At 46.0% G+C, this 24,041-nt stretch overlaps 1 protein-coding gene and 1 pseudogene across 1 annotated transcript; one reads left to right on the forward strand and one right to left on the reverse strand.

Moving 5' to 3' along the window:
- Positions 1-4,771: 4,771 nt before the first annotated feature.
- Positions 4,772-5,691, forward strand: LOC100281641 (50S ribosomal protein L28, chloroplastic-like). Its single transcript, NM_001154560.2, has 2 exons — positions 4,772-4,993; positions 5,208-5,691. The coding sequence occupies exons 1-2, from the start codon at positions 4,801-4,803 to the stop codon at positions 5,438-5,440; spliced, it is 426 nt and encodes a 141-aa protein (NP_001148032.2). The 5' UTR covers positions 4,772-4,800; the 3' UTR covers positions 5,441-5,691.
- A 4,080-nt stretch (positions 5,692-9,771) lies between these two features.
- LOC109942145 (uncharacterized) lies at positions 9,772-10,493 on the reverse strand (annotated as a pseudogene).
- Positions 10,494-24,041: the final 13,548 nt, after the last annotated feature.

Here is a 24,041-nt window from a genome sequence, read left to right on the forward strand (position 1 = left end):
AATTTACATTCATGCCCTTCATATTTACTATTGACTTATGGACAACCCGACGAGGACTAGATAGCCTTTTCCCCTTTAAGTCGGTTCCTTTTTCCGCCATTAAGCCGAAGCTCCCTTGCGCGTAGCTTCGGAGCAACATCAGCCTTCGTCACGACCATGCTTTTCATATCGTGTATGCTTTTAACCAGAGTCCGAAGGTACCTGCTCATATGTTACACTTGGAAAACATTGTTAAATCATGTTTTTGAGGACCTTTGGAAGACGAAGGCCCCCAACACCTACTGAATGGGGTACATGGCAAATCCTTTCATTGCAAGAGAGGAGTTCGTCAGGGAGAGCCTCTTTCTCCCATCCTCTTTGTACTTGTTGCAAACCTTCTCCGGACTATTATTAACAAACCTAAGAATCTTGGTCTCCTCAAACTACCACTAACACACATGTGTGGTCAGGATTTTCCTATCATCGAGTACACATATGATACATTTTAGTTATGGAAGCCTATCCTAGACAACTTCTCTTCCTCAAGGCGATGATGAACTCTTTCTCAACTTTAATTGGTCTGCACGTCAACTATAAACAATCTAACATATATCCAATTAACGTATCAGATGAGAAGATGGACATGCTTGCCAGAACATTTAGCTATAATATTGAAAGTTTTCCTTTCACATACATGGGCCTGCCTATGGGAACCACCAAACTGAAGCTAGACTCATTCTTACCTCTAATTCAGAGAGTTCAAAATGACTATCATCAACTTCCTTATTCCTATCACAAGCTGGCAGGTTGCAAATGGTCAATTTAGTGTTTTCTTTGCTCCCCACTTACTTTCTTTGCACTCTAAAGTTGCCTAGCTCAGTTATCAACCTAGTTGACAGATATAGAAAACACTATCTTTGGAGGGGCCGACATCAATTCGAAAAAACCTCTGCAAGCCGCTTGACAAATTGCATGCAAGACAAAAGAACAGGGTGGCCTCAGGATCATAAACATCAGAAAACATAATGAAGCACTTCTTATGAAATCCTTGCACAAGTTCTTTAATAGACACAACCTTCTTTGGGTGCAACTAATCTAGGATAACCACTACTCCAATGGTGAAGTCCCCTCCCCTAATAAAAAGGGTTGTTCTAGTGGAAGAACGTTCTAAAGACTTAGTCTCATTCAAGAATATTTCTAGACCAACTATCAGAGGCGGTCGATCCGTTCAGCTTTGGTATGACCTATGGGATGAAAAGGTACACCAACTCTTATATACCGAATTTTCTCTTTCGCGATCAACAAAAGAATAACCCTTGGGTGCGCAAAAATGCTCACTTCACCTCGAGAACTTTTTCACTTGTCATTATCCGCTGAAATATTCAGGCAGTTTCAACTCCTAAGCAGTGAGCTGCATGGTATGCAAATGTATGAGCACAAAGATAAATGGAGCTACAACTGGGGGTCCTTGAGCTATTCTTCTCAAAAGGCATATAAATTGATCCTTGTAACCCCTCGGTACCTAAGACCTTTGCTTGTCTCTAGAGTTCTAAATGTCAACCTAAACAAAAACTATTCTTCTATCTACTGTTACATGACAAACTCAACACAAGAGATGTACTCAGGAGGAGAAGGATGGAACTCGAATCATATACATGTGAAAACTACACATTGCAAAGGACTGAAACATGGTCTCACTTGTTCCTCAGATGCAACTTTGCCCTGAGATGTTGGCATATTGTTGGAGTTGTCCCGCCCAGAACATCTAACCCTCATTTGGCGGGGAACAGAATTGCTTGCGAATTGAGAAAAACTTGGTCCATGGAGATCATCATGACCATGACTTGATGCATATGGAAGTGTAGAAATAGATGGATCTTTGAAGAAGTACCTCCAACAATACCATTGTACAAAGACATGTTCATTAAGAAGTTGATCCTCAATTCTACAGGATGAAAAAATCGCTAGCCGATTCTGTTAAAACCTAGGTCTAAACATTGTAACAGTCCATACACTTTTCTATTTTGTAAATCTGTACATTCTCACATCCTTCCTATTATAGTAAAAAAATAAAAAATAAATATTGTAGGTACCTGAAAGTCGAGAGGGGGGGTGAATAGGCGGAATCTAAAAATTATAAACTTAAGCACGCACTACAAGCCGGGGTTAGCGTTAGAAATGAATCCGAGTCCAAAAGAGAGAGGAAAACAAATCAACCAAGAAATAAAGCGGATGAACACGGTGATTTATTTTACCTAGGTTCGGTTCTAAAGAACCTAGTCCCCATTGAGGTGGTCACAAAGACCGGGTCTCTTTCAACCCTTTCCCTCTCTCAAACGGTCACCTAGACCGAGTGAGCTTTCTCCTTAATCAAACGGGTCACTTAGACCCCACAAGGACCACACACACTTGATGTCTCTTGCTTTGATTACAATTCACTTAGGAACAAGAATGAGGAAGGAAGAAAGTGATCCAAGCAACAAGAGCACAAAGAACACGAACAAAAACTCTTTCTCAAGTCACTAAGTGGTTGGAGTGGATTTGGCACTTGGAAAGGCTTTGATTCTTTTGATCTGTGTCTAGGAGTGAATGCACTAGCTCTTGTATTGAATGAGAACCTCAGAAAACTTGGATGCTTGGAGTGGTGATGGTTGGGGGGGGTATTTATAGCCCTCAACCACCAACAAGCCGTTGGGGGTGGCTGATGTCGATGGGCGCACCGGACAGTCCGGTGCGCCAGCCACGTCACCCAACCGTTAGGGTTTGGGAGATGTCGACCGTTGTAAGCTTTGTCTTCTAGTGGCACCGGATAGTCCATTGCCGCACTAGACAGACACTGCTCAGTGTTCGGTGCGCCTCTGACTCTACGCTCTGCTCTATCGCGCATTGTTCCTCTGTTCTTTAGCTTTTGCAGGCGACCATTGCGCGAAGTAGTCGTTGCTCCGCTGGTGCACCGGGCAGTCCGGTGAATTATTGCGGAGCGCGCTGGCGAAAACCAGAGAGTGGCTGGTTTGGGATTGTACGGTCCTGGTGCACCGGACAGTCTGGAGAGGCAAATAATGAGCTTATAGTGACCACTTAGTTCTTGCATGAACTAAGGGGGAGCTATACCTTTGCGCGGGTGCTCTAATAAGGATTAGTGAAGAGTGTAGACTCTTTGATACCTCGGGAATTGGAGGAGTCTTCTAAACCCTTGCTTTACATTCCACATTTACTTTGAGCATTTATGTTTCTAGTGATTGCCATGATAGATTATGGTTGTTCTAATGTGCTTAGCTTCTTGAGATCTAGCTAGAATGTTGGGTGAAGTTGGGTTTAAGATTAGGGTTTAATCTTTTGCAAGAAATTTAGAAAAAGCCCAATTCACCCCCTCTTGGGCACAATGATCCTTTCACATAAGCTAACCCTTGCTATACACCCAGGAGCATATGGTCTGATGGACCCAGGCCTAGGATACAATGACCCACCAACCCTTCATCACTCTAGTAATGCCACATGCAATCATCAAACAAAAGACAATGGTCCAACGACTTCGCAATATCATGGTATGCAATGTGTTGACCCCTCTATTCACATCTAATTCACTTTCTGAATGGGGTTTGATCCACATGATTCTTTGGCCTACATAGTGCTAAGATTGACAAGTGTGAACTGCACCTAAACCATTAGACTCGTCAAGGTCAAGTTACTAACTCATACCCTGATTATAGTATGCCAAAAGTAAAAATAAAGCTCTAAACTACTCAAAGTGTCTCTTAACTCGAATTGATACTTAGAACTAGTCTGTCATTATCCTTGTCATCCATCCTATGAAATCCGAATGAATTTCATCAATAGGGGATTGCCCAAATAATCACCATTATCCCGACCTAACTTAAGTCACCTCTGCAAAATAGACGTGTGGCATAATAATAGTGTAGTCATTAATCACCAAAACCTAACTAGATCAAAATAATCCAATTAGTGATTCTTGTATCCGATGGCACAAGCCCTTCATGAGAATGCTTCACCTCGGTGCAAGCTTTCTGAGATGCCATCGCCACTTTGAACTACATCATGGGTTTGAGGCCCAAATCTAACAAATAGTTTGTTGGTGGTTTTAAGATCCAAACCACCAAACCCAGTTCGAGAAGCATACATGCTATGCCACTCTCATGGTCTCGACACTTGTCACCACTTGTCCTCGACCACCTAATCACCAAGGTCTTCATGCCATTGCTTGACTTGGTCAACCATTGCCTTGACATGGTCAACACGGTCTACTCCTCCACATGCACACTTGGTTGATAATGTCTCTACTTCACATGCATACTTAGTTGATTATATCTCCAAGTATTAGCCACCCATGATTAGTCTTTCAGCCCTGAGTTTATTAGTTCAAGCCTCACATCTGTCCTTCATCGCGTCAATCTACATAGTCGTCAACTTTTTTTTGGTTAGTCTTTAATTCAACCAAAGCTTGATCATATTTTAACAATCACTTATAATTAATACGCACATGGACACTCTCAACTATGTCATCACATTTTATATAAATAGAAATAACGAGTTAAAAGAAATATTTCACTTTTTAATATTAACGTATAGAATATATATATATATATATATATATATATATATATATATATATATATATATAAGAGAAAATTATGTCTTGTAGTTCCCCTCGGCCCATAATCACTGGAGACGGAGGGCCAAATGGGCCGGATCGAAAGGAAGTCGTTGAAGGTTCGACAGGCCTGCTCCCAAGCGTCCCTCCCTCTTCTTATCCCTCTTGCTTATCCAACGAACCATTCCGTTCCTTCCGTCCATCCATCCGCCATGGCGACCGCCACGCTACTGAGCTCCTCCTTCGCCATGCCCGCCGCCGCCCGTAGGGCCTCCTCCCCTTCCTCCGCCTCATTGAGCTTCGCCAAGTCGCAGCTCGCCGGCCTCTCCCTCTCCGCCGGCGTTGCAACTCCAACCGCCGTCGCCCTCCTCCCCAAGAGGCAGCAGCTCCAGCCCATTGTCGCGCGTAAGTCTTCGATTTGCCTTTGCTTTCTACGAGCGCGCATTCAGCTTTCGTGGTTGCTCCGCTCTTATCTGAATCTTCAGTTGGTCTCGGCTGTTCCATTCTTCTTCTCCGCTTCTGCTAGTAATTGATTCAGCCAATCTTCAGAGCACTTAAGATAGATTCCCATCCGACTGATTGACGAGATGATGATGGAGTGTGATGTGTGTCTGTTCAGGGCGTGTGTGCCCGTTCACGGACAAGAAGACGAACCGGGCGAACAAGGTGTCGTTTTCCAACCACAAGACGAAGAAGCAGCAGTTCGTGAACCTGCAGTACAAGAAGCTGTGGTGGGAGGCCGGCAAGCGCTTCGTCAAGCTGCGCCTTTCCACCAAGGCCCTCAAGACCATCGAGAAGCACGGCCTCGACGCCGTCGCGCGCAAGGCCGGCATCGACCTCAACAAGAAGTGAGCCCATCCGATGAGCAGCCAAACTAGTGTGGGGTGGCACTAGCTTAGCATTCACATTCACGGGGTCGTCTCGTCTGTCTGTCTGCCTGCCTACCTCCTGCTGTTCTTTCGCAATCAAATCATATCATTATATTTCCTCCCCGTTTTGATTTGTGTACCATACCAATCAGTGTAGGCAGATCGAGGTTGCACATATACGTTTTTGGTCTCGTGTTGGGTCCTCCTCTGAATCGATCGTGTCTCCATTTCACAGTCGTGATCAATGCCAGAAAGTTAAGTAACCTGGTCGGCTGATCCTCCCTCTCACGAATTCGCTGCTGATGAAGTATAGATTCAATTGAAATTTAAACGAATTGTTCCTGCCCAAGAGAAGAGATTGTGTTCTGGCACGTGCTTGGAGTCTGCACCTTACCTTCCATTCCACCATGCATCATATTGTCAAGGGCGTTAAGCCCTCAAGCAGCTAAACCGCGGCTACGTAACTCGTATCCGGCGTCCATCTTCTACAGCGAGGTATTCCTCCACCGTAGGCTTGGAGAGTATAGAGAGATGGGAGATTAAGGTGATATATTTCTTCTTTTCTTCATTGCCTCATGGTTCCATATAAATAGGCCACTGGCCCGACCAACTAGATAACTTCTAATTTAGAAAATGACTTATTTGGAAACCAACTCCCCTACAATTAAGGCCTATCAATTTAGCCACTAATCTAGCTACTTTCCTTGGACGGACCTTTCTTGGTTGAGCTGCTGCTACTTTCCTCTTTGGACGAACCTTTCTTAGGTGAGCTGCTGTTGGCGCCCCCCCCCCTTAAATGCCCTACCCTCAGCCCTCCTGGCGTCCTGGGCCCGCGTGTAGGTACGGCCCCACATGACATCTCCCCCTCGAGGTCCAGCTCGTCCTCGAGCTGAAAATCTAGGTAGGTGGCACGAAACTTGTCGAGGTCCTCCCAGGTCGCCGAAGTTTCTGGTTCGCCCCGCCACTGGATCAACACCTGTTGAACACCCCGTGCCAGGCGAGCGCGTTCCACCCGAGCTGGCTCTGGAAAAATCGCCCCATGATGGATGTCGGGTAGGGGCGGTGGGGCGGATGGAGGTGCCCCTACAAACTTCTTCAGGGTGCCCACGTGGAAGACGTCATGAATGCGGGCCTGTGGTGGTAGCTCCAGGCGAACGACGACGTTGTTGATGAGCTCGATGACGCGGTATGGCCCTAGGAAGCGGGGCTTCAGTTTGCCAGATGTCTGTTGTGGCAGTGAGGACTGAGCTCGCTGGTGAAGTCGAAGGAGCACCCAGTCGCCGACTGCATATGTCACTGGCTAGTGTTGCTTGTCGTAGTGGCGTTTCTGCACCGCCTGTGCCTGCTCGAGGCGATAGCGCACATCGGCGAGGAATGCCTCGTGTTCCTCCATGTTGCGTGCGACCGCATCCACCCTTGTTTCACCAGGCTCATAAGAGCGGATGGAGGGCGGGTCACGACCATACACCACCCGGAATGGCGTCTCCCAGAGCGAGGACTGGTATGCCGTGTTGTACATGTATTCGACCCACGGCAGCCAGCGAAGGCGTTGTCGAGGACGGTCGCCTGTGAAACAGCGGAGGTACATAATGATGACGCGGTTGGCCGCCTCCGTCTGGCCGTCTGATTGTGGGTGGAAGGCAGATGACATGTGGAGCTTAGTGCCCATGAGCCGCATGAGCTCACGCCAGAACGTCGAGGTGAACACCGGGTCACGGTCGGACACCATGGATTGCGGCAGGCCATGGAGGCGTACAATGTTGGCGAAGAAGGCCTGCGCCATCGACTCGGCGGTGTATGGGTGGCCGAGGGCGATGAAGTGGCAATACTTGCTGAAGCGGTCGACGACAGAGAGGATCACCGACTTCCCGTTGACACGGGGCAGTGCTTCAATGAAGTCGAGGCCGATGTCTGCCCAAACAACGGTGGGAATCGGTAGTGGCATGAGGAGACCTGCCGGGTGAAGATGCTCTGACTTGTACCGCTGACAAGTGGGACATGCCCGTACGAAGTCCTGCACCACACTCCACATGTTGGGAAAATTGAAGTCACGACGGAGGCGGTGTAGTGTGCGCTGGACGCCCTCATGTCCATCATTATGGACAGCCGCCACAATCTCCTGCAGAAGTGGCGAGGCCGGTGGGATGTACAGGCGCCTGTCGTAGAGAACCATGTCGTCGGCCACCGCCCATGGATCAGTGCGTGTGCCTGTCCTGACTTTGTCGTGGATGGCAGCCAGAGCGGGCTCAGTAGCCTGGGCGTGTCGGAGGCGGCTGATGAAGTCGAAGCGGGGAGCTGAGATTTCCTGGAGAATCCCCGTGCCGTCCTCATCGGTGTCGCGGCGTGAGAACGCGTCGGCCACCGTGTTCGTTGCTCTTGACTTGTACTCAACAGAGAAGTCGAACCCGACGAGCTTGCCCACCCAATGATGCTGCGGAATGGTCGCCAGGCGCTGATCGAGGAGGTACTTGAGGCTGTAGTGGTCTGTCTTGACGACGAAGCGTCGCCCCCACAGGTACGGCCTCCAATGTCGTACGGTAAGCACAAGCCCGATGAGTTCGTGCTCATAGGCTGCTAGGGAGCGATGACAGGGCGCCACCGGTCGGCTGAAGAAGGCGATCGAATGAGCCTCCTGTATGAGCACCGCCCCGAAGCCATAGGTGGACGCGTCGCACTCCACGACGAAGGGCTTGGTGAAGTCCGGTAATGTCAACACCGGTGCTGTCATCACTGCCCTTTTGAGGGCACTGAAAGCGGCGGTTGCCTCGTCGGACCACACGAACCCCTCTTTCTTCAGGAGTGCCATGAGGGGTGCTGCAATGGCGCTGTAGTTGTGGACGAACTTGCGATAGTAGCCTACCAAACCGAGGAAGCCACGCACGGCTCGCGCCGAACGAGGTTGGGGCTAGTCGTGGATGGCCTGGACCTTCGCGGGGTCCATAGCAACGCCAGCCGCTGAAATGACGTGGTCGAGGTAGGCGACGGAGTCAACACCAAAGGAGCACTTGGACCTCTTGACAAAGAGTCAGTGCTGGCGCAGGGTGTTGAGGACGACGTGAAGGTGCCGGAGGTGGTCCGCCCATGAGGTGTTGTATATCAAGATGTCGTCAAAGAAGACAAGCACAAACCGGCGGAGGTAGGTTCATAGGACGTCATTCATCAAAGCCTGGAATGTGGCTGGGGCGTTGCACAGCCTGAACGACATCACCAGGAACTCGTAGAGGTCGTCGTGGGTGCGGAACACCGTTTTATGGACGTCCTCCTGCCGCATCCGCACTTGGTGATACCCTGACCGCAGGTCCAGCTTGGTGAAGAGGCGTGCGCCATGGAGCTCGTCGACGACCGGAATCAGAAACACGTCTTTGATAGTGAGCGCGTTTAACGCGCGGTAGTCAACGCAGAAGCGCCACAACCCGTCCGGCTTCTTGACGAGGATGACCGGGGAAGAGAACGCTGAGTCACTACGGCGGACGATGCCCTGGTCGATCATGGCGGCGCACTGTTGCTCAAGTTCGTCCTTGTGCGCCGCAGGGTACCTATACGGTCGCACCGCCACCGGGGAGGAGCCCAACTTGAGGACGATGTGGTGCTCGCGGCCCTGTGTTGGAGGTAGTCCGATCGGCTCAGTGAATACATCGGCGAAGGTGTGTAGCAGCCCGTTGATGAGGGTGTCGTCGGCTGTGGTGGCTAGGAGAGTCGGCGCGGATGGAGGTGCCACGCTGCGCCAGCAGACGTCCCGCCCCTCCCACTGGAATGCCATGGTTCGGGCGGTGAAGTCCCATACAATGGGCCCGAGCGTGGCCATCCAGTGCGTGCCGAGGACGATGTTGTACCCGGCTAAGGGCATTACGAAGAGATCGATGCCGAATACCATGCCGCCCACGTCGACCGGAGCTTGGCGAAGAACGCCCGAGCAGGCCACACACTCCCCATTAGCCATCGTTGCCGTGAGTCGAGGCCGCGACTCGATGGTTAGCCCTGAGCGTCGCATGGCGCTTCCCCGATGAAGCTGTGTGTTGAGCCCGTGTCGATGAGCGCGATGAAAGTAGCGGCGCTGACGATCACCTGCAGTTGTACCGTATTGCCGATGAGTACCCCTGCGACGACGTGAAGGGAGAACACCGACGTCTCCGTTTCGGGGTCATCCCCCGTGGCGGACTCGTTGGCTGTGTCCAACTCGACACCGTTGATGTAGAAGATCCGCATACAGACGCGGTTGTGCCCCCGTGTGTAGCGCTCGTTGCAGTTGAAGCAGAGGCCCTGCCGACGGCGCTCCTCTTGCCATCTGCCATGACCGCGGGTGTGGCTGCCTTCTCAGCCGGCAGGCCAGGTAGAGCTAGTCGCGGTGCAGGGGTCGGCAGCAGGCCACGGGGCGCGCCCTTGGGAAGCGGTGGTGTATATTGTTCCCAAAGCTCCAGCTGGCGCGCCAGGCTCATGGCAGCCGCTAAGGACTGCAGGTTGTGTACTTGGACGTCAAGGCTGAGCGGGGGATGGAGACCTCTCGTGAATAGTTGGACCCGTTGTGCCTCGTCGAGGGGTCCTGCACGTGGAAGGAGCGCCTGGAAGCGGTCCTGATAGTCCGCGATGGACCCTGTGCGGTGGCAATCAGCCAGCTCGAAGAGAGGCACGGCGCGGAGAGGAGGGTCGTAGCGCAGATTGAGCAACTCCTTGAACCAGCACCATGATGGAGTACCCTCGTCCGTCTGGACCTGGATATACCACATCTGCGCCCCGTGCTCCAAGTTGTAGGATGCCATCCAGACCTTTCTCCTCCTCCATGATGCGCTGCTAATGGAAGTAGGATTCGCAGCGGTTGATGAAGATGAGAGGATCGGTTTTACTATTGTACCGGGGAAAGTCTAGCTTTTGGAACCTCGATGGCCGGTCCCCATGGTGCTCTCCGTAGCCGATCTTGTGGCCTAAGGCGGACGTGCGGTCGGCTGTGAGGCTGGGATGGCCTGGGCGTTGGCCGCGACAGATGCCTGCAGTGACTTGAGAGCCTCGGCAAAGGCCTTGAAGTCATTGGAATCGCCCATGGCTGGAACGCAGGACGCCATAGAGGACGTTGGTGAGGTTGGTGCTGCGGCTGGGGGTGGTGGTGAGGTGGTGGCAGCTGGTGTAGTGGTGGACTGGGAAGAGGATCACCGGGATCGTGATAGCAGGTTGTCAAGGGCATTAAGCCCTCGAGCAGCTGGACCACGGCTACGTAACTCGTATCCGTCGTCCGTCTTCTCCGGTGAGGTATTCCTCCGCCGTAGGCTTAGAGAGTATAGGGAGATGGGAGATTAAGGTGATATATTTCTTCTTTCCTTCATTGCCTCATGGTTCCATATAAATAGGCCACTGGCCCGACCTACTAGGTAACTTCTAATTTAGGAAATAACTTATTTGGAAACCAACTCCCCTACAATTAAGGCCTATCAATTTGGCCACTAATCTAACCACTTTCCTTGGACGGACCTTCCTTGGTCGAGCTGCTGCTACTTTCCTCTTGGGACGAACCTTCCTTAGGTGAGCTGCTGTTGGCACCCCCCTTAAACGCCCTAGCCTCTGCCCTCCTGGCGTCGCAGGCCCGCGTGTAGGTGCGGCCCCACATGACACATATACTGGTTGGCTACCTCTGCAAGCAGCAGAGGAGGATGCATGACTTATTTCCCTTTCTCTCTCTCTCCTCGCGCGGTCTTGATCTTGATGTGTAAGAAAGAGAATGTTTACTGTTCTTGGAAAAATACTGGAACGGCTGAATAATAGCAAAATAAAATAGGTCCAAATCTTTAACCGTCAAAAGTGTTGTTAGTATCATACATAAACCATAGGGATTGGGGGAATTGGGTAGGATTTTGTACTGTAGGAGTTTTAAACCCTTTCAACTCCTCCTAACCCCCTTGGTTTTAGAGTAAAACAAACGGGTCTAAAGTGGAGTGGGTAGCAGCTCAAAGAGTCTCTTTTATATCCTTTTTATAGAAATAGATATTTTGGTAGAAAAATGTCATCCAATGATTTCTTTTATTAGATGTTTAAATACTATCCTTCTGCTTCATATTTCTCCCTAGCTAAAGATGGAGAAAATGACTTATCTCTCTCAAGTGTGCATGATGGAAAATATAGAGAACCTATTGCTGGATGGAAAGATATAGAAAATATTTTTATTCTAATGTTTTTTTTCAAACCATGGTTTATAAAGTGAGTCTAAGAAAAACCCTAAAGATATTTAATAGCTTCTTTTTAAATTCACTCTCTAAATTATTATTTGAAGATCGATTTAAATAACTTTCTACATCTTTTCACCCTCCAATAAATTTTTTATTCATTATGTGTACACTAGGCACAGGAGACTCGAGGATTTAGCCGGGTTCGAGATCTCAATGTGAGACAATATCATATGTCCTATGTGATGCGGTGCCTATACAGTATTATCAGATGATTTGCCCACTTAGGACGTCCTAGCCCTCCTTTTATAGTCCGAAGGGCAGTGTTTATAGGAAGGTTATCTGGCCAATTGCCAGATAAGGATATAGATCCTATTCCCAAATTCTGGGATACTTATCTCTATATTTTCATACAGATTATCCTTAGCATCCAGGTTCTACCATAATTACATGGATATCAATCTTATCTTCTAATCTAGTATGACCAAGGTATCCTTATCTTCTCCTGGTGGGTCAAGTTCCTCGCTGACATGTGGGTCGAGTCTTGATAGAGGACGAGATCCGATCTTCCATGAGGTACGATAACTTGAATTGGTGGAGATCTTGACGTTGATGATCTAAGGCTCCGAGCGAATGGATCCTCGCAATCACTACACCAATGCTCCGTTGGTTATCACTCGTGACACACGAGTGACCTCACCACGAAGGGTTCTCCCTACAAGTGTAATCAAGAACACAAGAAAGAATAGGAGAATGCAACCAAAACTGTGTTGAATACGAGATGGAGTCTCACAAGCCAATGACGGCGACACTGTTCGATGACAGAATAATCTAAGCAAAACCCAACCCTAATGTGATGGAGGCTGCTAAATAAATAGAGTTTTAGGGCGTGTGTGACCCCTAGTCTCGCCCCTAATGGCCTCCGACATGTTACACGACCCAATGGCCCAACAAACGGTGTCGCAGAACCAAAACAGAATCTAAAGGCTGACTTGTTTCGACGATTCCCATTGACTTTGGATGAATTTTAAGGTGGGACTAGTTGGGTTGGTTAGATAATCTCATTATCTTTCTAACCATATCAAGTCCGTCGCAATCGGAGTTTGTATGCGTCCTAGGCGTTCATTTTAGTGTAGACCGGTCCTATAACCCGACATGGAATCGCGTCCGAGTCGGACTTGATCTACTTCCTGTTGTGGATACCCTTGCTGCTCCTCAACACATTGGCCTCTCCTAAGTCCTTGCTGATCCTCTCCAAGGTTCTTAATCAACAAAACATCCATAGCCCCAAGTGTAAGCTCAAAACCACAATTGACTAGGTTAGAACGAACCAGGAGATTTAGCTGTCGTGCACGTGAGCGTGTTATCGGTCCATGCATTGTATGTATTGCATTGATGTCGTCATCATCCTCCCCTTCTTGAATTGGAGTCTTCCTCGACTCAATCTCATCTTCCTTGCCATATATGGCTTCAAATTTAAAATGTCCCTAAACCCTAATTAGGAAACCTATCCTTTCTCAAATGAACCCACACCAAGTCACCAGGTTCCAATTTTACTTCCTTCCTACCTTTACTAGCAGCATTGCGATACTTTTCATTCATGTTTTCAATTTGCAACTTAGTCGTTTCATTTAACTTAAGAATGAATTCAGAACGTTTTGTAGCATCCATGTTCACTATTTTAGAAGTTGGTAAAGGTAGCAAATCAATTGGAGCATGAGGATTAAAACCACATACTACCATAAATGGTCTAAGCTTGGTTGTGGAATGAATGGAACATTTATAAGAAAACTCAATATGTGGCAAACACTCTTCCCATAATCTCAAATTATCTTTCAAAACAGTCCACAACATGGTAGATAAAGTGCGATTAACAACCTCTGTTTGTCCATCAGTTTGAGGATAACAAGTAGTAGAAAACAACATCTTTGTTCCTAATTTAAACCATAAGGTTCTCCAAAAATGGCTCAAAACTTAGCATCCCTATCAGAAACAATAGTATTTAGCACACACACGATATTAGTGAAGAACAAATCAGCAATATACAAAGCATTATCAGTTTTGTGGTAGGGTATAAAATGTGTCATCTTGGAGAAACGATCGACAACCACAAAAACACTATCACTCTCCCTCTGCTCTAGGCAAGCCCAAAACAAAGTCCATAGAAATATTCTCCCAATGTGCACTAGGAACATGAAGAGACATATAAATACCATGTGGGTTAAGTTGGGAATTAGTTTTGTTGCACGTGGTGCAACGCGACACATAGCCCTCAACATCATGGTGCATCCGAGGCCAATAGAAATGAGTGGATAGCACATCCTAAGTCTTCTTAATACTAAAATGTCCCATCAAGCCACCCCCATGCGCTTCCTGCAAGAGTAGAAGATGAACGGAGCTAGCTGGAACCCATAACTTGTTAGCACGAAAGAGAAGGCCTTCATGCAACACAATTTTTTTCCATGTTCTTCCCTCAGCATATAATCTCTTTATAGCCTCAAAACTAAAGATTTTATGATTATGTTAGGACAACATAGTATAACGTCTAGATAAAGCATCAGCAATCACATTATCCTTTCCTTTTTTATGCTTAATAATGTAAGGAAATGATTCTATGAATTCAATCCATTTAGCATGACATTTGTTTAGATTAGGTTGTCCCTTAAGATACTTAAAGATTCATGATCCGAATGTATGAGAAATTCTTTAGACCATAGATAATGTTGCCAAGTTTGTAAAACTCGTACTAAAGCATATAGTTCTTTGTCATATGTAGAATAATTCAAAGTTGGACCATGCAATTTTTCACTAAAGAAAGCAATAGGTTTACCTCCTTGGATGAGCACTCCTCCAATCCCAATGTCGCTCGCATCACACTCAAGCTCAAATGTCTTGTCAAAATCAAGAAGTTGCAGCAGCGGTGCTTGTGTGAGCTTCGACTTGAGGGCATCAAAAGCTTGTTGTTGTGCTAGTCCCCAACGAAATGGCACTCCATTCTTTGTCAACTCATGGAGAGGTGCTGCAATGGTGCTGAAATCCCACACAAATCGCCTGTAGAGTTGCTGATTTTCAGAGTTCAAAACACCTTTTGTTTAGCAATAGTCTTTTCTCATGTTTAACGTGGACAATTTTAGTGGGAGTCATACGAAGCAACACAATTTTTTTCCCTTATGCATGAAAGTATATTTATTAGATCTACCATGGCGAATAGCATCAGTATCAAACTCCCAAGGACGTCCCAATAAAAGAGATCAAGCATCCATAGTCAGCACATCGAATTCAGCAAAGTCATGGTAAGAGCCGATTGAAAAGTGCACCCTTGCTGTTTGTGTTACCTTGAACTTACTGTTGTTGTTAAACAATTGAATGTGATAAGGGTGGGGATGCTCTCGTGTGGTCAAGCCTAGCTTCTTAACCACCTCAACGTTCACCAAGTTGTTGTAGCTACCCCGTCAATGATGGTATATACACGATAGTCCTTGACGATGAGGAACATGTTGAAAAGGTTGTGGCACTGTCTGTTGTCATCGTCGCCGATCGTGGAACTCAAAGCGCGCTGCACAATCAAGGCCTTATATGTCTCGGTCACTGCTATACCAAGAACCTCTTCATCATCATCATCATTCCCTGCAATGTTAGCTCCAACAGTATCTACATCTTCAACATCAGAAGCACTAACATACCCACTGTCCCAGAAGCAATGTATGCCCATTTGCTAGGGTAATCTCGTTGCATATGTCCAAGTCCCTGGCAGCGGTGGCACTTGATGTCGGAGGAGCGGCCTGTGGAAGAAGTGGCTGCATCATGTTTTGCTGCAACACCCGATGGTACCAAGGACTTGTTGTTGTCGTGTCCCTGTGATGTCGATGGTGTGGTGTTGCGTGTGCCGCTAGTGGAGGAAGGTGTGGACGTCTGTTGGAGACTTGTTCTCAAATGCTATGAATTAAGAACAAGGCAACATAAAATGTTAAATGTTAACGTCCTTCGTCCACGAAGCATTATTCCCTTGAGGATAATGAACCTTGGACGAAGGTTAATGAGAATATGATTACGAAGGTTAAGTCTTCGTAATTGAATTTTAATAGATTGAATAAGATAATATAAAATAAAGGGTATCACAAACGAATCATATTATAATATATTGAATCATTGAATACAGTTATACCTCTGCCTTGGCAAAGATTGGTTCTCGAATGATGCGATTGCAATTACAAGAATCCGTGAACAGTAAAGGAATACTGTTCACTATTTATAGACACAGGACACAGCCTGTGAAGAATTACAATTATGCCCCTCATAAAAGTTTACAACATTGACTCAGACCTTAATGGACTAAAAGGTCATTCTATCTTTAAGTCGGTTTGTAATACCGAAGCTTCATGAAGAGGAATCTTCGGCCATCTCATACAAACAGCTTCAGCCGAAAGCCGCTTCTTCCTACAAGACCTTCGGCGACGAAGCATAGTCCCAACAGTAGCCCCTTTCGCGGTGCTAGATCGTTTTTCGTAACGAGCTTGATCCGTGAAAAAAGTCTCTTAAGCTTCGGGGAGCCGAAGGTCCAAAAAACACCTTCCCTGAGCTCGTTGTCGAGAAACGATTCAGTTTCCCAGCGCGTAGCGGTCCCACCTTGCAGAGTTACTGTTTGTCTCTGCGGTCCACCACGCAGCGAGTGCAAGCGGGTGTCCGCCTGGTGTAAAAATCCTGGCGCTTCGCCTTCTTACCTGCAGTACCAAATAAACAGACGAGTAGGTGTGAAGTTACCACAACATTCATTGCTATTTGCACTGTTTTGCTGCCAAAATTTTTAACCATTGCCGAAGCTTGACTCTCGGAATCGAACGAAGCTCCAACTTGAAGCCTGCTTCGTCAGAAGGAAAAACTTTGGAAGAAAAAAGTATTTAATTTCCACAAATTCAGAATTAAATGGCCAGAGTGCGTTCTACCGCTAAGGTTGAGCGTGAGGGGGGCGAAGCTGAAGGTTCAGAGACTATCCCCATCTCCGAAGCGATGGAACGATCCGGGCTGGTAACTTCGGAAAAGATCCCCAGTGATGATGCAGAACAAGCAGAACAAGCAATTGCCGAAGCAGAAGAAGAAGATATTGAGGAAACTGATCCCGAAGACGATTATCGTATTGCCATGCCAAGCAAGCCCAGCCACTTGGACTTCGGAAAGTCTACTGTTTCGAAGGCTGATCTCTCCAAGATGGTAAAGTCGGGCTTTTTCAATGAAAATCAGAAGAAGCTATTACGCTTCGGGGGAGAAGAGACTACCCCAAAGCCGGAGAAGGATGAAATTGTCATTTTCAAGAGCTTTCTAAAGGCTGGATTAAGATTCCCCCTACATGGGATTATTGCAGAGGTACTGAAGAGATTTGGTATCTACTTTCATCAGTTGACTCCTAACGCTATCGTTAGGCTTAGCGTTTATATCTGGGCCCTCCGAAGCCAAGCGGTGGAGCCATTTGCGGACAGCTTTTGTCGAGTTCACGAACTGCACTATCAGACGAAGGCTAGAAAAGATGGATTGCATGACAATTTTGGTTGCTATAATTTTGCTTATCGAAAAACCACAAAGTTCCCTGTAATCAGCTACCGAAGCAAATGGGCAGCAGGCTGGAAGTCGGAGTGGTTCTATGTCAAGGTTGATGATGACAAGGAGAAGCTTGTGCAAAGTCCACTCGAACTAATCTTCGGAGAAACCCGACCTCGTTGCAACATGACACCAGAAGGTCCAACACAACAAGCACTGAATGAATTCAGAATTATTGTAGAGCATATCAGTACAAGAGACCTGGTTCAGGAGTTTTTGGCTTTCAAGGTTTTTCCTAGTTTAAAAGAATGGGAAATGCCGAAGCTAAAGGGGGAGAAGAAAGAAGGTGAACTTGTGCGTTTACCTTACTATTTCAAGTTCAAGAAATACTTTAAAACACCTTGCCAAAAGTGGCTGGATACAATTGAAGTAATGTGCAATGAAATACTTGGCAATTACTCCAAAAAAGAAGATCAATTGATGACTGCGGCCTTCGGCACCCGTCCAAAGCGAAGACTGAATCGAGTGCTGGACGCCTTGGGTTTTGAATACCCTGACTATGAAAATCTGAATAAAGGTGTCGGGGGCCAGAAAAGGAAAAGGATAACTGAAGCCTTAAATGAAGATGAGAAAGAACCATCAAAGAAGAAAATTCCGAAGAAGAGGAAAGCGTCTTCTCCGAAGCAAAAAATATCTGACGAAGAAGAAACCCCCGCATCACCCTCTGCCACTGACGTGGAGGAAATTTTGAAGGTAATGACTGAATCCCTGCCTGCGAAGCTAAGTCCATTGGGGCCTCAACTGACAAAGTTTTTTCAGAAGGAAAAGGAGCCCGAAAAAACGAAGAAAACGTCTAAAGCAAAGAGACAAAGAATCATCACTGTGACAGAGGTCATTGACAAGACACCACCAAGAGCTTTAGCTCAGAAGACACCAGCGGCTGAGGAAAGAACAAATATTGAAATCACACCTTCGGAGGTCGCGGCTGCCGAAGCTGCCTCAATTGAAGATTTGAACCTGGAAAGCACAATCGAACACATCGACAAAATACTGCTAGACATGGCCACAGAAGAAGCTACCACTGCCGCCGAAGAGGCTATGGCCGCAGTGCCGGGGAAAGAAAAGGAAATTGTTGACGAAGCTTCAGAGGACGAGGCCTTCATGTTTCAAAATTTAGTTGGAGAAAAATTGTCAAAACCCGAAATAGAGGAGCTTAAAGAGTATGCCAAATCTTGCGGGTATAAACCAGGAGCACTCCTCTTCGGAGGTATTGATGATGAAAAATTAGATTGTATCCGAGATCAAACTGGAGCCAAAGTTATCGGTACTCTGTCAAAGAGCATCGGTTTTCCGAAGCTAGAAACGGACATTAGCCGTTACCGACGACAACATATCGTTGGTAGTTTATTTTATTCCAATTTCAAGGTGAACTACTTTTCCCTTAACTTTTATTGTTTTTAATAATGAAAACATGTCTAACGAAGGTTGTTTTCGTGCAGAGTATGCTGTTGAGCAAAGCTTTGAAAATGCAGCAAGATTTGGAAGACAAGAAACACGAAGTTATAATTGAAAATTTAGAAAGCAAAATAAAGGAGCAATCAGCTGCTATTGAGAAGAAGAACTTCGAGCTCCAAGCAACTGAAGGTTTATTGGCGGAAGCCGAAGCTAAGATAACAGAACTGAACACGAAGCTCCTCTGCCAATCTGGGCAGTTTGAACAAGAGAAGCAAGAACTTAATGCAAAACTTGAAGCCGAAGTTCAACAAAATTCAAATTTGAGAAAACTATTGACGGGCCTTCAAGAAAAATGTTTGGAATTTAGCAACAAATGTATTCAACGACTAAGAAAAATTTTCCACTCAGTTGGAGCCAGCAGTGAGAAATTCACCCCATCAGCTGAAGATTTACCAAAGACCTTCGAACATATTGAGGGTGAAATTGATGAGCTTGACAAAGTTATAGCCGGGCACGGTGACTTCTGTGCCTAGATAGCTTCTCGGGGCACTGCTGCAGCTTTCCTAAAAGCTGGCTGCGATCATGGAAAGATTGTCAATAGGCCCAATTTCACTTTATCACCATCAATCCTAGATGACATTCCTGATCTTGCCCGAAGTATTTCCAATAGATTTGTAAAGATGATATGGACAAAAGGCGGACGAGAAAAAGCTGGAGACGAAGCCCGAAGTCATCTTGAACCAGTAAGAAATCATACCTTGTGCTTACCTCTTCCTTGAAGCTCGATTTTTACTTACAACAACTTAATTCATGTAGGATGACTAAGCCGAAGCCGATGATTAAAAAGAATGACGCCGAAGCTGAAGCTCCTTGAAGATTAAATAGGAGTAGACTGTAGACAGACTCAAGAAACTTTTGAGATAACTTTTGTAAATGTAACTAAAACTTGTCTTTAATGAATTCTGTTCATACCTTGTAATATACTCTTATCCTTCCATTAATGTATGAGAGGTGCTTTGATGTGGACGAAATTATCTTTTTTGAGCCGAAGGCGAAAAAACACCTTCCCTTCTTTTCGTACACAGCGAAGCATAGAAAACAACATTTCCCTTTCTTCCGAAGCTCTCCTTTTTGTACGCGAAGAAGCTCTTCTCTCTTTTTTTCTTCTTTTTTTTTGTCGAAGCAACCACTTATGCCATGATGATGATTATCCTACATATGCCTGGATGAATGTTTATGAATGCAAATGCTATGATGTAATGTGATGTGCAAATGAATGTCCAAACACAAATCCGAAGCCATACTCACAGCCATTATTTCTTTAGAAACAATCACACATCAGCTCTGCATTCCCTTAGGAACGACTTTGGAGCTTCTTCGCCTTGTACTTTCGGCGGAATCAGCGTTGACATTTCGCTGTAAGCTCTGCATTCCCTTAGGAACGACTTTGGAGCTTCTTCGCCTTTACTTTTGGCGGAATCAGCGTTGACTTTTCGCTGTAAGCTCTGCATTCCCTTAGGAACGACTTTGGAGCTTCTTCGCTTTTTACTTTCTGGCACTCGATGGTGCGTTCTCAGCTTTTACATTTACATTCCTTGGGGGATTTTGCTCTTATAGAACTAAAAAAGGAAATTACATATGATGGCCCCATTAAAAACCTTTCTCCCCCTTTAGAAAGGAAAAGGGTGCCATGAAAAAGAAAAAACATAAAAAATTACATCAAGTTACACATAATATCGCCGAAGCTCATCCGCATTCCAAGATCTAGGAATGTCGTTGCCGTCCATATCCTTCAATCTGTATGAACCGGGTCTTGATGAAGATGTTACTAAGAAAGGTCCCTCCCATTTCAACTGCAACTTGCCCACTGTATCTGGGTTAGCCACTCGCCGAAGCACCAAATGTCCAGGCTCAATATTCTTTAGCCGAACTTTTCTATCACGCCATTTGATTGTTTCGGCTTGATACTTATTGATGTTCTCCACAGCTTGAAGCCTGATCCCTTCTATAGCATCTTTTTCCACAGAATAAACAGCTTCAGAATCTAACTCTGCCGAAGCTACTACTCTTATTGATCCAGTTTTGGCTTCCTCCAGAGTTATTGCTTCGTCACCAAACAATAGTTTGAATGGAGTAAAGCCTGTTGACCTTGACATTGTTGTGTTGTGGCTCCATACCACTTTGATTAATTGATCTGGCCACTTTCCCCTAGGTTGATTGAAGATCAACTTCATTATTCCTGTCATTATAATGCCATTGGCTCTTTCAACGAGTCCATTTGACTCCGGATGCCTGACTGATGCAAAATGGATCTTCGTACCAATTTGATCACAGAAATCTCTGAAAGCTTCGGAGTCGAACTGTGTTCCATTATCTACAGTGATGGCCTTTGGTACCCCGAAACGACAAACAATATTCTGCCAGAAAAACTTTTGGACGGTGGCCGAAGTTATTGTGGCTAAAGGCTTTGCTTCAATCCATTTAGAAAAATATTCCACAGCCACTACAACATATCTTAAGTTCCCTTGGGCCGGTGGTAACGGACCTAACAAGTCAAGGCCCCACCTTTGCAATGGCCAGATGGGTTGTATGAGCTGTGTTAAGGACGAAGGTTGTTTTTGATCTCTTGCACATTTCTGACAACCTTCGCACTTTTGAACTAATTCCGCTGCATCCGAAGCTGCCTTCGGCCAATAAAACCCTTGGCGGAAAACTTTTCCAAGTAACGGCCTAGATCCAATGTGAGATCCACACAGGCCTGCATGTATTTCTTTCATCAACTCTATACCTTCGGTTCTAGATAGACACTTGAGTAGCGGAGCACAAACTCCATGCTTGTACAACTCCCCTTCTATCATGACATATGGACGAGCTCTTGCCTCTATCCTCCTGTTATAAGCTTCGTCATCTGAAAGGAATTTGCCCTGAAGGTAAGAGATGATCTCAGTTCTCCAATCTTCGCTATAAACAGGAGATATATTGAGGACTGCTCTTTCAAGGAGTTCCACTGAAGGTGCCTTTATTGTTTCGAAGAACACATCCGAAGGTAAAGGCAGCCCCTGTGCTGCTGACTTAGCTAGCAAATCAGCATGCTCATTTTGTCCTCGAGGGATATTTTTGACAGAAAATCCTTCGAAGGAAGCTTCGACTCTTCGAACCATGTCTAGATATCTTTCAAGCTTCGGATCTTTAGCCTTGCAACTCTTGTCGATATGACCCGAAACAACCTGGGAATCAGTTTTAAGAATGGCCCTTCTGATTCCCATTGCTTTTAGCTTCCGAAGACCCAAAAGCAGGGCTTCGTACTCAGTAATATTGTTTGTACAACTGAAATCGAGTCTTGCCGCATAACAAGTTTTAACTTTGGATGGTGAGACCAACACAGCAGCTGCTCCTGCCTCGAAGGTTCCCCAAGACCCATCGCAAAACACTGTCCATACTTCGGCATCTTTATTTGTTTCTTCATCCTGAGCCCCTGGCGTCCAGTCAGCAATGAAGTCTGCTAATGCCTGGGACTGGATCGAAGATCTATGCACATAATCAATGCAAAATTCATTGAGCTCTGCAGCCCATTTTCCAATCCGCCCAGTAGCTTCTCTATTTCTCATAATATCCTTCAACGGCTGCGAAGAAGGAACAATAATATTGTATGCTTGAAAGTAATGCCGAAGCTTCCTGGATGCCATCAAAACAGCATATAACACCTTCTCTAATTCTGTATAGTTTTTCTTTGATATACTAAGAACTTCAGATACAAAATACACTGGGACCTGCTTTTTGACTTGTCCATCAAGCTTCTCCTGGACAAGTGCTGCACTTACCGCTGAGTGCGAAGCTGCCACATATAATAACAAAGGAGCCCCTGACGTTGGTGGAGTTAATGTTGTTAACTCTATCAGATATTGCTTCAGTTCCTCGAAGGCTTTTTGTTGGCTTGGTCCCCATTGAAAGACTTCGGCTGATTTCAGCACTTCGAAAAATGGTAAATTTCTTTCTGCTGATCTGGATATAAATCTATTAAGAGATGCCAACCTCCCTGTTAATCTTTGGGCCCCCTTTTTTGTAGTTGGTGGCTCCATTCGAAGTATAGCTTCAATTTTACTTGGATTAGCTTCAATTCCCTTTGTTGAAACCAAGCATCCAAGAAATTTCCCCTTCTTTACTGCGAAGACACATTTTTCTGGATTCAACTTTAAGCCAGCTTGTCTGAAACTGGCAAAGGTCTCTGCAAATCAGCAATGTGATTTTCCTGTTTCGTGCTTTTTACAATGATGGCATCAACATAAGTTAGCACATTTCTGCCTATCTGTGACTGGAGAACCTTCGCAGTCATTCTGTTGAAACTTCCTCCAGCGTTTTTGAGCCCCTCAGGCATCCGAAGATAGCAATATGTGCCACTTGGGGTTATGAAGTTAGTCTTCGGCTCATCTTCCTTCTTCATCCAGATTTGGTGGTAGCCTGAGTAACAGTCTAGCAGTCTCATGAGCTCTGAAGAAGCTGCTGCATCAACTAAAGAGTCTATCCTTGGCAATGGGAATTCGTCCTTCGGACAAGCCTTGTTGAGATCTGTAAAATCGATACACATTCGCCAGTTGCCATTGGCCTTTTTTACCATAACAGTGTTAGCTAGCCATTCTGGGTACTTTACTTCTCTGATAACTCCTGCACTGAGGAGTCTTTTGACTTCATTACGAGCACCTTCGGCCTTATCATCAGACATTTTCCGAAGCCTCTGCTTTCTGGGTCTGAAGGATGGGTCAACATTGAGCGAGTGTTCAATAACATCCCTATTAACTCCGCAGAGATCATTGGCTGACCATGCAAAAACATCTTTGTTGTTGAACAAAAACCTTATCAAGGTTTTCTCCTGTTCTTCGGATAATTGAGAGCCCAACAACACCTTCTGCTCTGCTATGTCCTCACATAAGAGCATGGGCTTCGGCTGATCTGCTGAAGCTGCTTTCTCCCTTCTGAATTTGTACTGTTCACAAGCTTCAGCTCCATCTATGTTATGGATTGCTTTTGAGTCAGTCCAGTTTCCTTCGGCCCTTCTGGCAGCTTCCTGACTTCCATGAATAGCGATGGGTCCTTGATCCGAAGGTATCTTCATGCAAAGATAAGCAGGATGAAGAATTGCTTCGAAAGCATTGAGGGTGCCACGACCAATAATTGCATTGTAAGGGTATTCCATGTCAACAATGTCAAACACAACTTGCTCAGTTCTAGTGTTGTTGATGAACCCGAAGGTCACTGACATGGTGATCTTGCCCAGTGCTACAATCTGTCTTCCTCCGAAGCCACAGAGAGGGTGTGTAGCATCATGAATCTTATCTTCTGGCTCTTGCATTTGCCTGAAGGCCTTAGCAAATATGATATCAGCTGCACTGCCTGTATCAACCAAGACATTGTGGACCAGAAATCCTTTGATAACACAAGAGATAACCATGG

Source organism: Zea mays, chromosome 1, assembly GCF_902167145.1.
Source record: "Zea mays cultivar B73 chromosome 1, Zm-B73-REFERENCE-NAM-5.0, whole genome shotgun sequence".
Lineage (NCBI taxonomy): Eukaryota > Viridiplantae > Streptophyta > Magnoliopsida > Poales > Poaceae > Zea > Zea mays.